This window comes from Talaromyces rugulosus, chromosome IV (assembly GCF_013368755.1).
Source record: "Talaromyces rugulosus chromosome IV, complete sequence".
NCBI lineage: Eukaryota > Fungi > Ascomycota > Eurotiomycetes > Eurotiales > Trichocomaceae > Talaromyces > Talaromyces rugulosus.
In genome coordinates this window covers 3152142-3167766 of record NC_049564.1, presented here as the reverse complement: position 1 = coordinate 3167766, position 15625 = coordinate 3152142, and the positions used below count along the sequence as shown (strand labels likewise).

Here is a 15625-nt window from a genome sequence, read left to right as displayed (position 1 = left end):
CATAAGAAAGGTCCAAACAACGTGCTGTTTTACCGTTTTATTTGGGGGAAAAAATCAGCAGCATCCTGTATCATTCCAACCATTTCTACCTCTGTTCATCGCATCATTCAGACCGAGCGTGATGGTCCTCGGCGTTGTCGCATTCACGCTTCCATTGGCGCCGTATCCCTTGACGCCGCTTCGCCGGTCATTCAGATCGTATTTTCCCGATTCGATGTTGCGGTAGATCCTCTCGGCGACCTCGAGGAAGGCTTGCTCAACACCGTCGCCGGATTTGGCGCTGGTTTCGATGTAGCGCATCACATTGTTGAGCCGGCACCATTCCTCGGCTTCTTGTCTTGTCACTCTAGGGGAGCTATCATCACCGGCGACAAGATCGCTTTTGTTTCCGACGAGTACCACGACAATTCCGTCGTCGGCGATTTGTCGCAAGTCCTGCAGCCACTGCGTGACCGAGGCAAATGTGGATGGGCGCGTAATGTCGAATACTAGCAGGGCACCCGAGGCTCCTCGAAAGTAGGAACGCGTGATTGACTTGTACGTTTCCTGGCCGGCGGTGTCCCACAGCGACAGTTTCATTTTCTTTTGTATTACTGTTTGGCTTTTTTGTGATTTCCGCGGCGGACTTGGCAGACCCATCACTTCCTTTTCCTGCTGCTTGACCGCAGCATCGTCTTGCACCGAGCCAGCAGCAGTGGGCGGCGCTGAGGAGGGCGAGGGATCCGGGGCAATGTGCAAGCTGTCGGAAGCTGGAGGGCCCACGGGGACGATGCGCGATCCAAACTCGACTCCGATGGTGACGTCGTGAGTAGCAGAAAAGCGGCCTTCGCACAGGCGAATCGTGAGCTGCGGATAGAAGAGTGATCAGTTTCTATTGTATATCCGACGACCACGTAGATAGTTAAAGACTCACGCTGGATTTGCCTGTCCCGGAATCACCGATGCAGACGAGCTTTGCTATGTAATCCCATGGCAGAGACATGAAGACGAGAACCAGGTCAGTCGACGTGGGTTGGAAGGAAGTGCGAGTCGCAAACAAGATAGCCGGCTGGACCACGGATGCGCTCAGTGCATTGCTGAGAGAGCAGTTGAGGTAATTCCTTCCTGTCCTATCCTATCCTGTGCTGACTGGGTCGGAAGCGGCCACTCTTCTGCTGAGGGAACTCGGGTTTCCCTTCCGCCACGTCAAGATTAATGTTGGAAGGTTGAGTCTGACAGAGGATGCTTCCCAGGCCGGCGAGCTCGCCGCAGTTCTCCTTCCCTCACGTGGTCCCGTGCTCAGGGAATTGGAAATGCGCACCACCAAGCTAGTAGTTAAGCAGTATCTACACGTTTAGCTCTTATTCTGTTTCAGTAGAGTGCTTCTATTTATGACAATATTTTCGTTTGCTTCTTTCTCTTCTGAAACGACCCCTGGTTGCGTCATGCATCATCCCACCCATCCTTCTTGCAAAGACAACTAGGTAACCAGCTGGTCACGCTGCTATGAATATACCCCCCCGGCAAACTCGTGCGCAGCATGCGACTTGTAGCAAGCAATACTGTTTGTCATTACTCGTGCAGGTGCCAGTCTCTTGCGCCATAATATTCTGTGGTGGTGATCGACAGCGAGTAGCTGCTTATCGCGGCGGGTTATCGCGTTAGTCTTGGGTGACAGAGCCACATGACGAGCGTCATCCTCCGGTGCTTCTTACCGCCTGAGATAAACCGCTCCGACTTCACCTCACTAATGCTTCCCCACGAGACTGGCTAATTATACCCAGACGCCCTCGGCCCACCCATCCCCTCTACGCTTTTATCTTCTTTCCTTTTATATATTCTTCCCCTCTACATTCCCCTCCCAACAGCTAGCAGCAAGCTCTTAACCCCACACTTGCGACAGAGAGAGAGAGAGTGAAAGAGGGAGAGCCGTAGTCCTTATCAGGCCTCTTGGCTGGACCATGTTTTCGGAGTGTATGTGATAGCAAGTCTCGTGTGCCTGGGAATGAAACTGACAAGACCTCTTATTAGATGCATCTCGATTTTTAGCCCAGTCCCAGTCGCGGCTCACCTCGCAACCTGACGGTAATCGCACGCGAGGTGATCGTCATGGACGGCCACAGTCGAATTTTCCTAGGTACAACGTCGCACGCGCGTACTTGACCCGAAACGAGAACCCTTACAATCCTGCTGCCTCGCAAACTTCGAATTTCCCCTTTTCGTCCAGATCATTCGCCCAACCCGCGCCCCTCTTTTATAGCACCACCGATGAGTTTCGAGAGGAAGACGACGAACACGAGCGTGAGCGAGAGGTTGCAGATTACTATGCCTTGCAAAAGTCACGCCGACATTTTAGCAATAGCCACATGGAGGAGTCTTCCGAGCTCGACGACGACGACGATGCCATGCGGTCGCAGAACTCTCAGCCTGAAGGCGGACGATATTCTGGTCCTTTTGCAGGAAATGGCATCAAAAGCTCATGGCGAGATGATACAATCGGCGCCAAATCTCGTGTTATGGGAATTCCATCCATAGCAAACGTGGACGAAGGGGACGAGCGTAGTGAGCCCGACGAGGAGGGCTCTGCTGGCAAAGGAAAAATGGTTGACGTCGGGCTTGATGATCCGACGAGAACGGCATTGGGCGAATCAACCAACAGTGCTTCGAATTTTATTGGCAATGATGCTCCAGTCCAGAAATTTCGCCGGCAGCCTGAGCTATCGAGCAGTGACTATATGGAAGACCAATCGACATTCGCACCACAAGATGACAAACAACATCTGCTCCAACCGCGACGACCCTCTAGCTCTCAAGGGTCGTCAAGCATCCCCTCTATAACACAGGCAGAGGCAGAGGCTCCAGCACACGACGTTTTCTGGGGGCACCTTTTTCTGTTGTCGCTTATCGGTCTATTCGCAACGGCGTTCCTAGTATACTTGCATACGGCAGTACCTTCCGATAGCAAATGGAAGCTGGGCGATACAATTTATACCACAATCCACAAATCTTACTTTTTGCTTGGCATCTATACCCTCATTTCTGTTTTGGTCTCGTTATTGTGGCTTGCTCTATTACGCGCTTATGTTCGATTTCTTGTCTATACTATGATTATCGTTGTCCCGGTGATTTTATATTCCTTTTCACTTTACCCCTTCATCTCGAGCTTTAGTGGCTCTTGGAAAGGTGAGAGCATCCAAGACAAAATGATGCGATGGGGCTCTATTATACCGTTTATCCTGTCGAATCTCTGGGTTTACGCTGTTATTCGCAACCGCCACGCGACTGGGAAGGCTATCAGCATCCTGGAGTTCGCATGCCGAGTCTTGGCTGCAAATCCAGCACTTCTTGCTCTTGGCCTAGTCACTCTAGCCATCACCATTTCGTGGACCTGGCTATGGATGATCATGTTTACCCGAGTCTTCCTAGCCGGACATATCGACTCGGGCTATTTCGTGATCAACGCCGGTAGCTGGTGGCTGGGGATTTACTTTGTCCTTGTTTATCTCTGGTCTCTCGGTGTTATCGCTGGTATTCAACGAGCTGTGACAGCAGCGACAGTGAGCCAGTGGTACTTCCACCGCTTAACAGTCCCGAACCCGACATCTTCTCAAGTTGTGAAAGCTGCAATCACCCACGCTGTGACAACACTTTTTGGCACGATATCTTTATTCTCCCTTGTCGCCTTGCTACTCAGACTACCAATCATAGTTCTACCTCGACGCCTTTCATCAATCATTGCGATATTCGCCTATTCACTTATCCCTACGCCTGTGGCAGCTCTCGTCAACCCACTGTCATTGACATATGCTGCCATCCACTCTCAACCGCTTGCCCAATCAGCTCGCGGCCTCACCCAGTTGACCGTCTTTTCGTCGTTTACTACTTCAACGCTCTATCCGCCATCGATTTCCCGAGACTCGGGTGACAAGTCTGCGTTGCTCCCATATCGACTGTCAAGATTGATATTGCATGCCTGTCGGTTCGCCATGTCGTTGGCCCTCGGATTCGGCGGATGGGTAACCACAGCCCGCAGTCTCGACGTGGCTGGAAACAGCTCCATTCGCGGAAGTTTGTATGCCTATGTTATCGGGCTGATAGCGTCTGCTATCGGCTGGGGAGTTCTGGGTGCAATGGAAAACGTACTCGCTTGTGTCGTTGACGCTGCCATCATGTGCTGGGCCAGCGAAGTTGGAAACTCCGGCCGAGAAGCTCGGTACTGCCGCGAGGCAGAATGGCTATTCCGAGACGGGGCTATTTCAGGAATGGCGGTCCCCGGTCGCTGGGACAATGTTTGATTAAATTGGCTTTGCTCTTTTTTTCTCCATGTGCATCGGTCAAAATCTCTTCAGCGAGCGGTTTCCGTTTATTTGGTTTGTCTTGCTTTTTTTCTTCTCTCTTTCTTCTCTTCTCTATCACCGCTTAGCCTGTTACGAACAACTATTTAGATGTAACACTCGATTGGTATTATTTAGTCTAGGCATAAGGAGGAGTTTTCTGTCGAATCAAACCTAGACGTTTAGTCACAAGAATATACGAAACTCTTAAGTCTTTAGTACTGAGTGACATTGAAATGAATGTCTTGGGTGAGGAGCATATCAATTCATTCGTTTAGAAAACCCAGGAAGCTCAAGTGCTGCTTGTTACCTACACGAAAGACCCATACTAATAAAAAAAACAATATATCTGAATGGCATTAGGCCAAATCAACTCGCAAAAAAAAGTTAATACAAAGATAAGTGGCCAAACCCAAAGGGGGACCTGGCGAGTCAGTGGTATCATATAGGCATCATAAAAAAAAGAAAAAAGGGGAAAAAAAGATATCGCGAAGATGAAGGTAAATCCTGATAAGAGAAGAAAAGAAGAAAAGGAAACAAAACAATCAAACAGAAGTGAAAAAAAAGATATTAAAAATAATCTGGAAAAAAAGGAGATATTCCTCCGGCAAAAAAATAATCACGACAACTTCAAACGAGCCTCAAATGGCAATCCTTCATTTTTGCACCATTCGCGTAGCAGGGCCACGCCAAACCGCACAGCCTCCATGGGAGTAGTCGTTCGTCCAAAGGGCAAAAAATATTCGCCGGCGTAGCTGCGAACCTTGAGTTGGTTTGCACCACGCTCTGCAAAGTTTCGCGATCGTTTGGCCCATGTTTCAGGGTATTCGGTCTTGAGAACGTCGTCTGAAAGCTCCCGACAACCATCTACCCACAGGCGATTGGCTTCTCTGAAGTTTTCTGGAAGGCGGTGTTTCAACTCGAGAAACTCTTTCTTGTTCGACTTGTTCTTTTCAGAGTTGAACGCATTTTCGTCACTTCCCGGAGTAGGTACCGGGCTCAGTTCGCCGGGGACAGGGCAGACAGCGAGTCGTTCCATATCCAAAGAGTTGATAACATCATGTGATACTGCGCCCAGAAGAAGACAAAGACCGAAGAGATGAGGGTGTATTTTGGTAATGGTTCTCACGGCTCTCCAGAACGCAATAATAGACCGCCATTTATCGGAATCACCAACCTGTCGCGCCAGGGCTATGCTACGGTCGTCTGCGATGAACGCAACTATGAAGCAGAGAATTGATTCAATGCCAGACACGGCGGCTAGCTTCTCGTCTGAGACAGTCGAGTTTTCGCTAGATGCTTTGGCTCTTTTCGAGTGTCGTTCGGCGATATGTTTTAGTTCTCGCCCCAGACTGAGGTATTTCTGGGATTCTTCGCGCCATGCCCGCCATTCATCGTTTCGTGAACCCGGTTGAATATCTGCATGAGCTGGTGGTATCTTCGTAATCTTTTCTGTACTGCTTGTCACACCTTTGGTAGATGATAAACTTAGCGGCGTTCTCACTTCAGCCTCTCGAGAAGTGCCACGGCTGTCTTTCACAGGTGTAGTTTTTGCAGCATGTGATAACGACTTCAAGGCAATATGGCTCTTTTCGGGAGCCACGGTTTTGCCAGCAACAGACGGGGTTTCTTTGATATCTTCGTCATGTGAGTGCTTCTGTCTCTTTTCTCGGTGCTTGGCTTCGATTTTTCGTAAATCTGAATCTTCGTCTCCGGAATAAGATTCCTTCACTGGTTTTTGAGGTGTATTGTCAGAAACCTTGCGCTTCCCTACAAACTTAAGTAGGGCTTCAACACGTCTTCTGTTGCCTCGCCCGTACTTGAGCTTGACTATCAGCCTTTGAGGTGCCGTATTTTCTGTACTGTTGCTTCCAATTCGTTTTAGCTTCGCTGCCTTGGACGGCGATTTCTCGTCGTGAACGGAAGCGTTATCAGGGTCCGTATCTCGATGTGACAAGTTGGCTTTTGTAGGAAGGCTCGAAGACGAGAGTCTGCTCTGATATTCTTTGTGAAGAGGTTTGGAGGCTAATTTAGACTCAGGTTGTTGTTTGTTCTGATCAGATAATTTTGTGGCGGATATGCCGTCCCTGGATTTGTGGGAAACGCCGGAGATGTTTCGTTTATGACCCGAGGGTTTAGCCACGGGCACATCGTCTTCTATCTGAGCCAACTCTTCCTCTAGCAGAGGAGGTAAAGTGGGAGACAAAAGCTCAGGAAGCTCAGGAAGCTTCGGAGCAGAGGAAGTAGGGGGGAGGGTGGGCGAAAGAAGAGCTGGAATCTTTTTGCTGGAGCCTTGTGATTTGGACGATGCATCCGAGGGTCGCGACGGGGATGTTCGTATACGCTTTGGTGCCGGCGCATCCTCTGATTTTTCAAGAGAAGCCCCTAACGACCGTTTGGAGCCAGATTCTCGTTTTGGATTCTTCTCAGCTGGGGGTTCGGGTGTATTGGGCTCCTTAATCGTAGGAGCAGGAGGCGCCTTGGGGCGATCCCGTTTGATGTCATCTTTTGGTGGCTGTTGAGGCTTGTCGGGCGTATTCCTGGCTGATCCTTTTTCAGCCTTTGTCTTGTAGTCGCTAAGACTGATCTTTTTCTTGGTTACGCCGTTTGTTGTTGTTGGTGTGTTAGTTGCACCGGACACGTTTGAAGGTTTGTCGCCAGTCTTGGCCATGATCCCTCCGTTGTTATCTGACCAGTCTCCAACGGCAACGAGTAATGAGTCAGGGTCGTCGTGCATCAAAAAGGTCATATACTGGAGTTGTTGTTCCTCCACCGCAAAAGGGCCTTTCTTCCCCACTGCCCAGTTATTGACAAACCGACTTCCAAGGCGGAATGGGATGTCCGTCGGAACAGTGAGGAGGTAGGGAGAAGCAGGAAGTACGTTATCTTTCAAGTGGGCGAGTCGTATATTGACAGATTCAAGTTCAGGCGGCACTTGGTTTCGGTCTGCGTTTTGGTCTGCGGATCCACGGTGTTTTGAAGTGTGCTTTGGCGGATTCGCGGACATTGCCAAGTAGTGCAAAGAAGGAAGGTTTGCTCGCTGCAGAAGTGTCTTGTACGCGTTTCCCGTCTAGTTCGACATGATCTGTTTTCTGTCGCGATTATTTTGTTGGTATCAATTTGGCTTTTTGTGTGTTAGAGAATCGAGACCGTGGTCAGTATTTCCGAAGATACCAGGTGTGTACAAAACTTCGTCGAGACCCACGCGACACAGAACAGCGCATCATATGTATTGATAGCCCGTGGGGAATTCGCCACTGGCCGCGACAGCTGCGAACAACTGAAGAAGAGGCCACTTGAACAATCTCACCTCGCGAAGCAGACGGGCGAGGGATAAAGGAAATAAGGCGGCAGAGAAAGTGAGTTAGCTGCGCTTTATCGGAAGGTGTGAATGATGATCCTTTGTGTGTACTCTAACTAAAAGTGCATGCGAAAGGCTAGGCAAAGCCAGAAACGAGAGAGGGTCGTGGCCATGGATGGGCTGGCTGTTCGATGTTGACGAGCACGAACTTCGCGGCGGCGGCTGACCAGGAGCTGAACGCGCGCGGGCAACAGACCGAGTAGACGTCGTCAGACGGAGAGGGATGCGAGCTCGTGAGGGGGAACGTGGCAGGGTGTTTTCGAGTCGAAGGCTGAGCCTATTCAGCAGAAAGCGAGCGATTAACGAGGCCGAGATAGGCTGTTCAGACGGAGGTGCCTTGGTGTTTAACCTAATACTGACGGCACGCCATTAGTTAGTTAGCTGGACATGCGGGACCGTCCTCGGCCAGCAGAACGAATCGCGATAAACTAATCTGAAAACATCCTAGTCGACGACCCCACCTGGCCTCTGCTATATAAGACATGGGTTTATTAAATGAAATTCTACAATAGATCAGTGCAATTGATTGGCGTTTAAAGCATGCATTTTAAATAAGAGCGCGTCTTCGCAGAATCGCGCAGCGTGACTACCTAGTTTCCAAACGCCCGAAGAATCAATATGCTACAGTAGATTCATAAATACAACATTTGACATTTCATCGCGTGCTAGCATCCCCGGCTTGCCAAGTAGTCTCCTGTTTTGTCCCTGGCGGGAGCCAGTTCCGAGCCAGACTTGCGCCTCGGGGTCGACTAAAACCTGGACGATCGTCTTCCTTTTTCTCATCCGTCACCGGCGGATGCTCAGGGCGATCTACGGGTTTGATGGGGGGGAAAGTAAAGCCATTGGTTTCCCTCATTTTGTTCGTAGAGACCGGTAAAACCGACTCTCGGTCGCTGAAATGATCGGCGTTTGCTCGCCGATCTGCAACGTCATCATGGCTGTTCCGGTCATAGAGGTACAGGCCCAGGAATGTCAGGGCGATTCCAACCGCTTGGGTGGAGGTGGTAGGACTGCCAAACCAAAGGATGGCCACGACGACGACGAAGACACGCTTGATCAAGGACGCCACCGAGTAGGAGACTGGGGAGACCATAGATAGCAGCACAAAGGCCAATATGTTTTGGGCAAAGTGAGAGACGCCATTGAAAACGAATTCGAGAAAGAGGGCTCCGTGGTCTAACGAGCCTTGTTTCTCGGAGAGGGTGATTGCGCCATTGTTGAGGAAGTCGGAAATCATAGGATAGCCCTCAGCGAGGAACCAGAGAGGTAGAGTGAGCAAAAATGCGAGACCAGAGCAGTAGTAGAGTAGGTTCATTTTATCCAGTTTGCGCCGTCCAGCAGCTTCAGCGCGATCAGCCTCGTTAAAAAGTTTCTTCGAGAATATGTTTTGCGACACAAAAATCAGAGCCGCAAGTAAGGCACAGATTATGCCAAAGAAATTGCTCGAGAACCCTGTTGCACATGCGAGCATCACACCCATTGTCAATGGCACTAGGGATAGATATGTTGCGCGTGCGTATCTAATTCTGAAGAAAACGCGGTATGCTACCACTGTAAATAGTGGCGAAAGACCCTTGATAGTGTGAACTAACGATACCGGTATTTGAGATGTCGCCATTGAGCTTAGGATATGTCCTAAAAGTTGAAAGACGGCCAAGGGCAACGCCGTCATGATAACTTCACGAGATGGCGGGGCTATGCCATGTCGAAGGGCTGGGATCGCTTTCTTCAGAGACGGGAAGATAGTTGAGCAGTATGCAATCAAAAGGCACCATATTGAGACAAATGCAAATTGTATAAGGGTAAGAGTGATAGGTCTCGGGAGCGCAGTGAGGATCGACTTTGAGGAAGTGTTGGTAACAGCTGAGGTCATATACCAGATGAGACAGAGACCCTACGCAGATTAGTGATAGGTTCTTGAATCGGACGTAAAAGTGAGAAGCTCCCTTACAATCAACTTGTACGACACTGGTGCCCGGAGGACTTCAGCTATTTCTTGAGCATTGGCACTCATGCTTGCCTTCCGGGTCCGAATCGTACTTATCGTCTCGCTAATGCTTTTGCGCGGACGATGCTTCGAAGGAGTCCTAGGGTCCCATGCTAAATGGGTGGTGGGAGGTTTCCGCGCTTGCCACAGATCATCCTGTCCTGGCTGTCCAAGACTGTTTGGGACTGTGTCCAGAGTCTCATCCACATACGAGGGAAATTTATCCAACGGACTCTGAGGGCTGGGCGCCGTTTTGTTGTTGTTCTGTGGCCAATTTGGTTGTCGTATGGAGATGGACGCGCGGCGCCCCGTCCCAGTCACCGTGGTGGTTGTCATAATTTCACGAACTCCGAAACGGCCGGTTGGGGCGACGTCGTGCGAACAGGGTTTTTGTATGGCGTGATGACCTAGGTCCGTCGCTTGCTTTTCTTTGGAGCTCGGCCAAACAGTACGATTCACGGCGACAATGCGATCAACAACTGGAATGTCGTTTTGGTGTGTTGGGTGTTGTAACGTTTCCGGACTCGGCGAAATCAATCATTGGAGGACGTTCTTGACAGATACACAAGGCGAGGCTGCGCTTCACAGAAAGGGGCACCGGAGAAAAGACCGAGGAGTAATAGTTGTTATATCGAGGAACATTGCGGAGATTTGAGATTGTGTGCGTCTGGTCCAGTCTCCAGGAGGAGGTGCAAAGAGGCGGCAATAACCACTGACCCGGGCTGGTAGCGTCGGACTACGGAGGAAGCCGCGCCGTCTGTTGGGACAAGCCCGTTATGTATTGCCGTTACTAGCGCGGTACCGTTGCTATTCTTGTCAGCTTCGAGGGCCCGCTCGCCATCGTGGTGGTTTTGGTCTAGCCCGAAGGAGACTAGACTTGCCGCTCGTTTCACCTATTGCGCGCCTCATGATTGGCTGCTGCTCTACAATTTCCCGTAATATACGGCACGATACGTGCCGGTGCAATCTTAATTTCCTCGTGTACAATTATTTACGAGCGACGTCAGTCCAACTACACATGGCAATTAGCAATTGACATATGGCATATATTGCAATGGCATGAATACAGCTGCTGGTGCCAAGGTGTGAGCTATCTGGACTAGGAAGGAGGATGGACAAAGCCCTTATGTTATGATTCATCTAGAGGACGCCGTCCGACAAGAGGCGTCTTCATTCTTCCATCTTCTTTGGGCCAGGTTTGAAGTAGATCACCGTAGGAGCATTCGCGTTGTTGCTAACCTTTGATTGAGAACAAAGAAGGCCAGTGGCTGATTCTAATAAAGGAAGAAACAAAGGCTTGGTCGTTTTTTGTCGCGCCAATGGCACGGCCCATCTGGCACCTGGACCCTTCTAGGGCAATCGGTGACATAACAGGTCATGAGTCGTGCTATTTGGCTGGTCGTGAACATCAAGTGTATACTACAACTGAGAGCTATTCTTGACAGTGGTAGGTAGTGTTCACACAAGCGGCGTATACAAATCACAGGGAATTCGATTCGAACGATCGTCGTTTGCTTAGCTTTGGGACAGAAGAGCCAAACCTAGATAGAGCCACAGTTAGCAGCATGTACAAATGTAGATGGAGGGGCATCGGGCGCACTGCTGCCGGTGAGCAACAAGGGGATCGATTTTGCGGTGAGTCTTTCATGGCAAACGGACGGTGCTTATTAGACCGCTCAAGACAGCCATTGGCTTCTTCGTCGTCGTCGTCGTGCTCCTCCTCCTCACCTTCTTCTTCCTCTTCCTCTTTCACAGAAGACGCTCGCTAGTCAAGTTTGTTGTTGAAAAGACTGTAATTTTAGCACGGCCTTGCCTGCATCAAGAGAGAGAGAGAGAGAGAGAGAGAGAGGAATAGAGTGACGACAGTGCGGCAGCCCCGTGACTCTCGCCAACCAGCACCTGCTGTTTTGGGAAGCCGCCTCTCTTCCTGCTCTTCCTCCTCCGCACCGCGCCGTCTTTTCTCTTTATCTCGTCTCTTTCCCCTCACTGAGCTTTTTCACTCTGGCATCCCCCAACCAGCCCAGCTCAGTGCCTCCTGCTCTTCTCTTCTCCTTGCTGCATTCGCTCGTTCTTTCCCTGCCAACTCGTTTGCCCTCTGCGGCCTAATTTCATCGCCACGTCTCTGGAAATTTACTTCTGCCATCTATCTGTCTTTGTCTCCGTTTCACTCATAGATACGCTCTGTCATCTATCTTGAGGAAATCTGCTTCTTCTTCTACCTCCTCGCTCACTTAGTCCCCCTTCCTTGTCTCTGTTTCTTGTTGCTACTGTTGTCGTCGTTGTTTGCAAAAGCATCAAATTTCTATCCTACCTATTGTGGTCGCTTGTAACCATCCCAGCACGCTTCGCTATTAGTCTGCAGGATGCCTCGCTCCTCTGCAGGTGCCACTGAAGAAGCCACTTCTAGTCGTTCTAACTCTGAACGCGTCTCTGGTCCTGACGCTCAGCGATTGTCATCTGGACAAGATTCACTGGTAAGTACTTTGAAGATAGTCCTGTTCTCCATTGATGATACCACGGCTCTCTGCTATTTTCGTATAACGGGCTTGTCTGACTTCTTCAATATCATTAGGGAGGGAAACATGCAACTTCCTACTACGCAGCTAACCCCCTGATATCGTCGAAGCTTGGAAATTTACAGCCCCAAGCAAATACTAGTCACGAATCTCTAGGAAGCAAGGTTTGATACCCCCGCAGACTCTCCACATTGCTTATTACTGACCTTCACCTGAACAAGGCGGATCGTTCTCTCGTTCTTGGTCACATCGAATCCCATATCTCTGGAATGGACAAAATCCTCGCAAAGTTGTCCCCAAAGCCCCATTCTGGTGCTAGCAAGGCTTTCTTTGCCACAGGAAGCACGGGAAAACCGGAGGAAAAGTATTCGCTCCAACCTGACACCCAGAAACGGGATTCACGATCTATCAGCAGCCCCACGGGGTACGCAATTTTTGATGAGACTCATGTCGAGCAACCTTTTGCCACTCAGACAGGGAAACACCCTTTCAATACTTCCCCTTTGGCTGACGGTGGAAGTTCTGGTGTATTCATGAACAAAAGCGAGATCGAAACACCTGAAATGCTTCGCTTGAAACAGGAACTACTCGCTGCCAACTCTCGCATTGCACAGCAGGAGCAGGAATTGGCCCAAAACCGAGTCATGAAACACACCTTCGACCAAGCCCTTGGTCCCCCTTCTGAAGTAGACTTTGGCGGTCGAGAAATAACTGACCACACCATTAGTAGCCTCCAGTCTGCTTTCAACGCCTCTGCAAAGATTTCCAATGATCGACCAGACTGGGTTCAGGACGATGCCAGATCAGATGTTTCCGAGGCTCTTTCCGCTGGTGCGTACAACAGAGGTCGAGGCTTGTGGACATTGCCTTCGCAGACTGCACTTGGTTCGCACCAAGCAGCAAACACCAAATGTTATCAAGACGTACCTGGTGTAGTCCGAGGCGGCCTTATGCCTGATCCGACTGTGCATTCATGGTCCACTTCAGCAGTCACACCATCTTTGAATGCACAGGCAGTCCCACAACCACATCGGGTGTTCTCTGGGCCAGCTAGTGCATTTGATGGTCGGTATGCCGGTGAACAAGCTCAATACGTCAATGGTCTGAGTCTTGCCCCTCGCCGTTCCATTTCACATCGTGCCACAGCCTATTTTCCGGCAATGCAAACAACTTGGACACCCTTCAATGGCGGCTCTCCAAACAACGTCGCTGGGAAGACTCCAGTTACGTCTCCCTTCAATCCCTATCATCAGGTTGGAGTTTATCAAATCCCGCAGTATCAATCGCGCCCTGTAGGCACTCCACTTTCTCCCACGGCTGCCGAATTTACTTCCAACGGCTCTACCTCTGATACATGGGCCGGGTCGACTGTAAGTTATACCCTTTCTCGAAATACTATTGGACAATGCTAATTGATGACAGAACGCTGGAGCTTCTACTTCGACTTATGTGACACCTTTGGAGCCACTAAATTACCGTCGTCTGCTAGACAAACACGTCTCTTGTGACTGGAAGTACATTGTCGACAAAATCGTTTGCAACAGTGACCAACAGGCATCCATCTTTTTGCAACAGAAACTAAAGGTTGGAACAGCGGAGCAAAAATACGAGATCATAGAAGCCATTGTGAACCAAGCTTATCCTTTGATGATAAACCGTTTCGGTAACTTTTTGGTTCAGCGCTGCTTCGAACATGGTACCCCGGACCAGGTGATTGCCATTGCCAATGCTATCAAAGGTAACACCCTGAGCCTCAGCATGGATTCGTTTGGATGCCATGTCGTGCAAAAAGCGTTCGACTGTGTACCCGAAGAACACAAAGCGGCTATGGTCCACGAATTGCTGCGACGTATTCCGGAAACAGTCGTCCATCGCCATGCTTGTCACGTCTGGCAGAAGCTATTTGAGCTGCGGTGGAACAACGAGCCCCCACAAATCATGAGCAAGGTCAACGAGGCACTACGAGGTATATGGCACGACACCGCATTGGGTGAAACTGGAAGCTTGGTGGTGCAAAACATCTTCGAAAATTGCGTCGAAGAGGAAAAGGTGAGTAATGATTGAAGTATATATCTACAAACAAAAATTAATAGTCTTGCTAAATCCAACACAGCGTCCTGCCATCGAAGAAGTCCTGGCAAATATCGACCTCCTTTCTCACGGGCAATTCGGTAACTGGTGCATCCAGCACATTTGCGAGCATGGAGCTCCGCATGACAAGAACCGAGCCATAGAGCATATTCTACTTTGGTCCGTGGACTACAGTATGGACCAGTTTGCTTCCAAAGTTATCGAGAAATGTTTGAAGATTGGTGGCTCCGAATTTCTCGACCGATACCTGGCAAGGGTTTGCACTGGCCGCGCCGATCGCCCTCGTATGCCTCTTATTGATAGTAAGCAATGTGGTTCTCATGATTCATATGTTCTCATACTGACAGATATGCCAGTTGCTGGGGACCAATACGGCAATTATTTGATTCAGTGGATCCTACTCCACGCAGCTCCCCACCAGCGTGAATTGGTGGCGACCCATATCAGGTATGATATACTTAGTATATCTCCGTGGCATTGTTTAGTTACCTTCTAACAAGCCTTTGCAGGAAGCACATGGTGTCTTTGCGTGGCTCCAAATTCGGCTCTCGCGTCGCTATGCTGTGCTGCAACCCTTCTCACGCGACTCGGCCTGGCCCCGGTGCTGGTGTTCCAGTGAACCGCTATGCAAATTCCAATGACGATCGCATGCCGGCTGCCAACAGCTCTGGGGGTCGCTTCGGCCGAAGCAACCACTGGCCATCATCCAATTATCCCCCATTTCGTTGAATTTTCGGATTATCGCCAACCAAACTTGCACCTAGTCAGATGTCGGCAGCAAGATTAACGCATGTGCATGATTTACGAAAGCGATTTCATATTAAAGGCTTTTTTTCATTCTTTTGAAACTTGAAGGAAGTGGATGCTCGTTTTGAGATTTGTCAATGTGCATCATCCCATCTTTCTCTTGGATCCCTCAACCAACAGGTCTATTTCTGACATTAGGAACTTTGTCTTACATTTTTGTTTCGCGTATTTCATCGACCAAGAATCACCAATATTTTATCATCTCATATCCCAAGACACATAAGGAGTTCTGGCCCGACTAGGAATGGGTCGGCTTCGTGAGCATATCAAGGGCTTTGGCTTACCACGGTACTTCTCTTTGTTGTCTGCTTTCTTTTTTTTAATTTTCCATTGCATCGGGCATGTTGTCTTTCGCCAAAAGTTGACACTTTTTTTTTCTCGCGCTCACATTTGGTTCTCTGAGTGATGCGAAGTGACATTTCGGCGGATCACAGCGGTTATACGTTGAGTATCTTATTAGCTTTCTGCACTATGTCTGAGTAAACTATGCGCAAATTTATGATACAGATTATGGATATTCAATCAAATCTTTCATGTAGCTCTGCTCACT

The 15625-nt window shown here is 49.6% G+C and overlaps 5 protein-coding genes across 5 annotated transcripts; 2 read left to right on the top strand and 3 right to left on the bottom strand.

Annotated features, from left to right (window-relative positions):
- Positions 1-54: 54 nt before the first annotated feature.
- TRUGW13939_07899 (uncharacterized protein) lies at positions 55-982 on the bottom strand (the record flags this gene model as incomplete). Its single annotated transcript, XM_035491036.1, has 2 exons — positions 55-846; positions 914-982. The coding sequence occupies 2 exons, from the start codon at positions 980-982 to the stop codon at positions 55-57; spliced, it is 861 nt and encodes a 286-aa protein (XP_035346929.1).
- A 958-nt stretch (positions 983-1940) lies between these two features.
- TRUGW13939_07898 (uncharacterized protein) lies at positions 1941-4274 on the top strand (the record flags this gene model as incomplete). The annotated part of the gene is made up of 2 exons (XM_035491035.1): positions 1941-1953; positions 2011-4274. 2 exons carry the CDS (start codon positions 1941-1943, stop codon positions 4272-4274), a joined length of 2277 nt encoding a protein of 758 aa, XP_035346928.1.
- A 658-nt stretch (positions 4275-4932) lies between these two features.
- TRUGW13939_07897 (uncharacterized protein) lies at positions 4933-7320 on the bottom strand (the record flags this gene model as incomplete). Its single annotated transcript, XM_035491034.1, has 1 exon — positions 4933-7320. The coding sequence occupies one exon, from the start codon at positions 7318-7320 to the stop codon at positions 4933-4935; it is 2388 nt and encodes a 795-aa protein (XP_035346927.1).
- A 1009-nt stretch (positions 7321-8329) lies between these two features.
- Positions 8330-9997, bottom strand: TRUGW13939_07896 (uncharacterized protein; the record flags this gene model as incomplete). The annotated part of the gene is made up of 2 exons (XM_035491033.1): positions 8330-9568; positions 9626-9997. 2 exons carry the CDS (start codon positions 9995-9997, stop codon positions 8330-8332), a joined length of 1611 nt encoding a protein of 536 aa, XP_035346926.1.
- Positions 9998-12024: 2027 nt separating this feature from the next.
- Positions 12025-14997, top strand: TRUGW13939_07895 (uncharacterized protein; the record flags this gene model as incomplete). Its single annotated transcript, XM_035491032.1, has 7 exons — positions 12025-12135; positions 12234-12341; positions 12399-13547; positions 13600-14226; positions 14291-14570; positions 14625-14715; positions 14778-14997. The coding sequence occupies 7 exons, from the start codon at positions 12025-12027 to the stop codon at positions 14995-14997; spliced, it is 2586 nt and encodes an 861-aa protein (XP_035346925.1).
- Between the last annotated feature and the right edge of the window lie 628 nt (positions 14998-15625).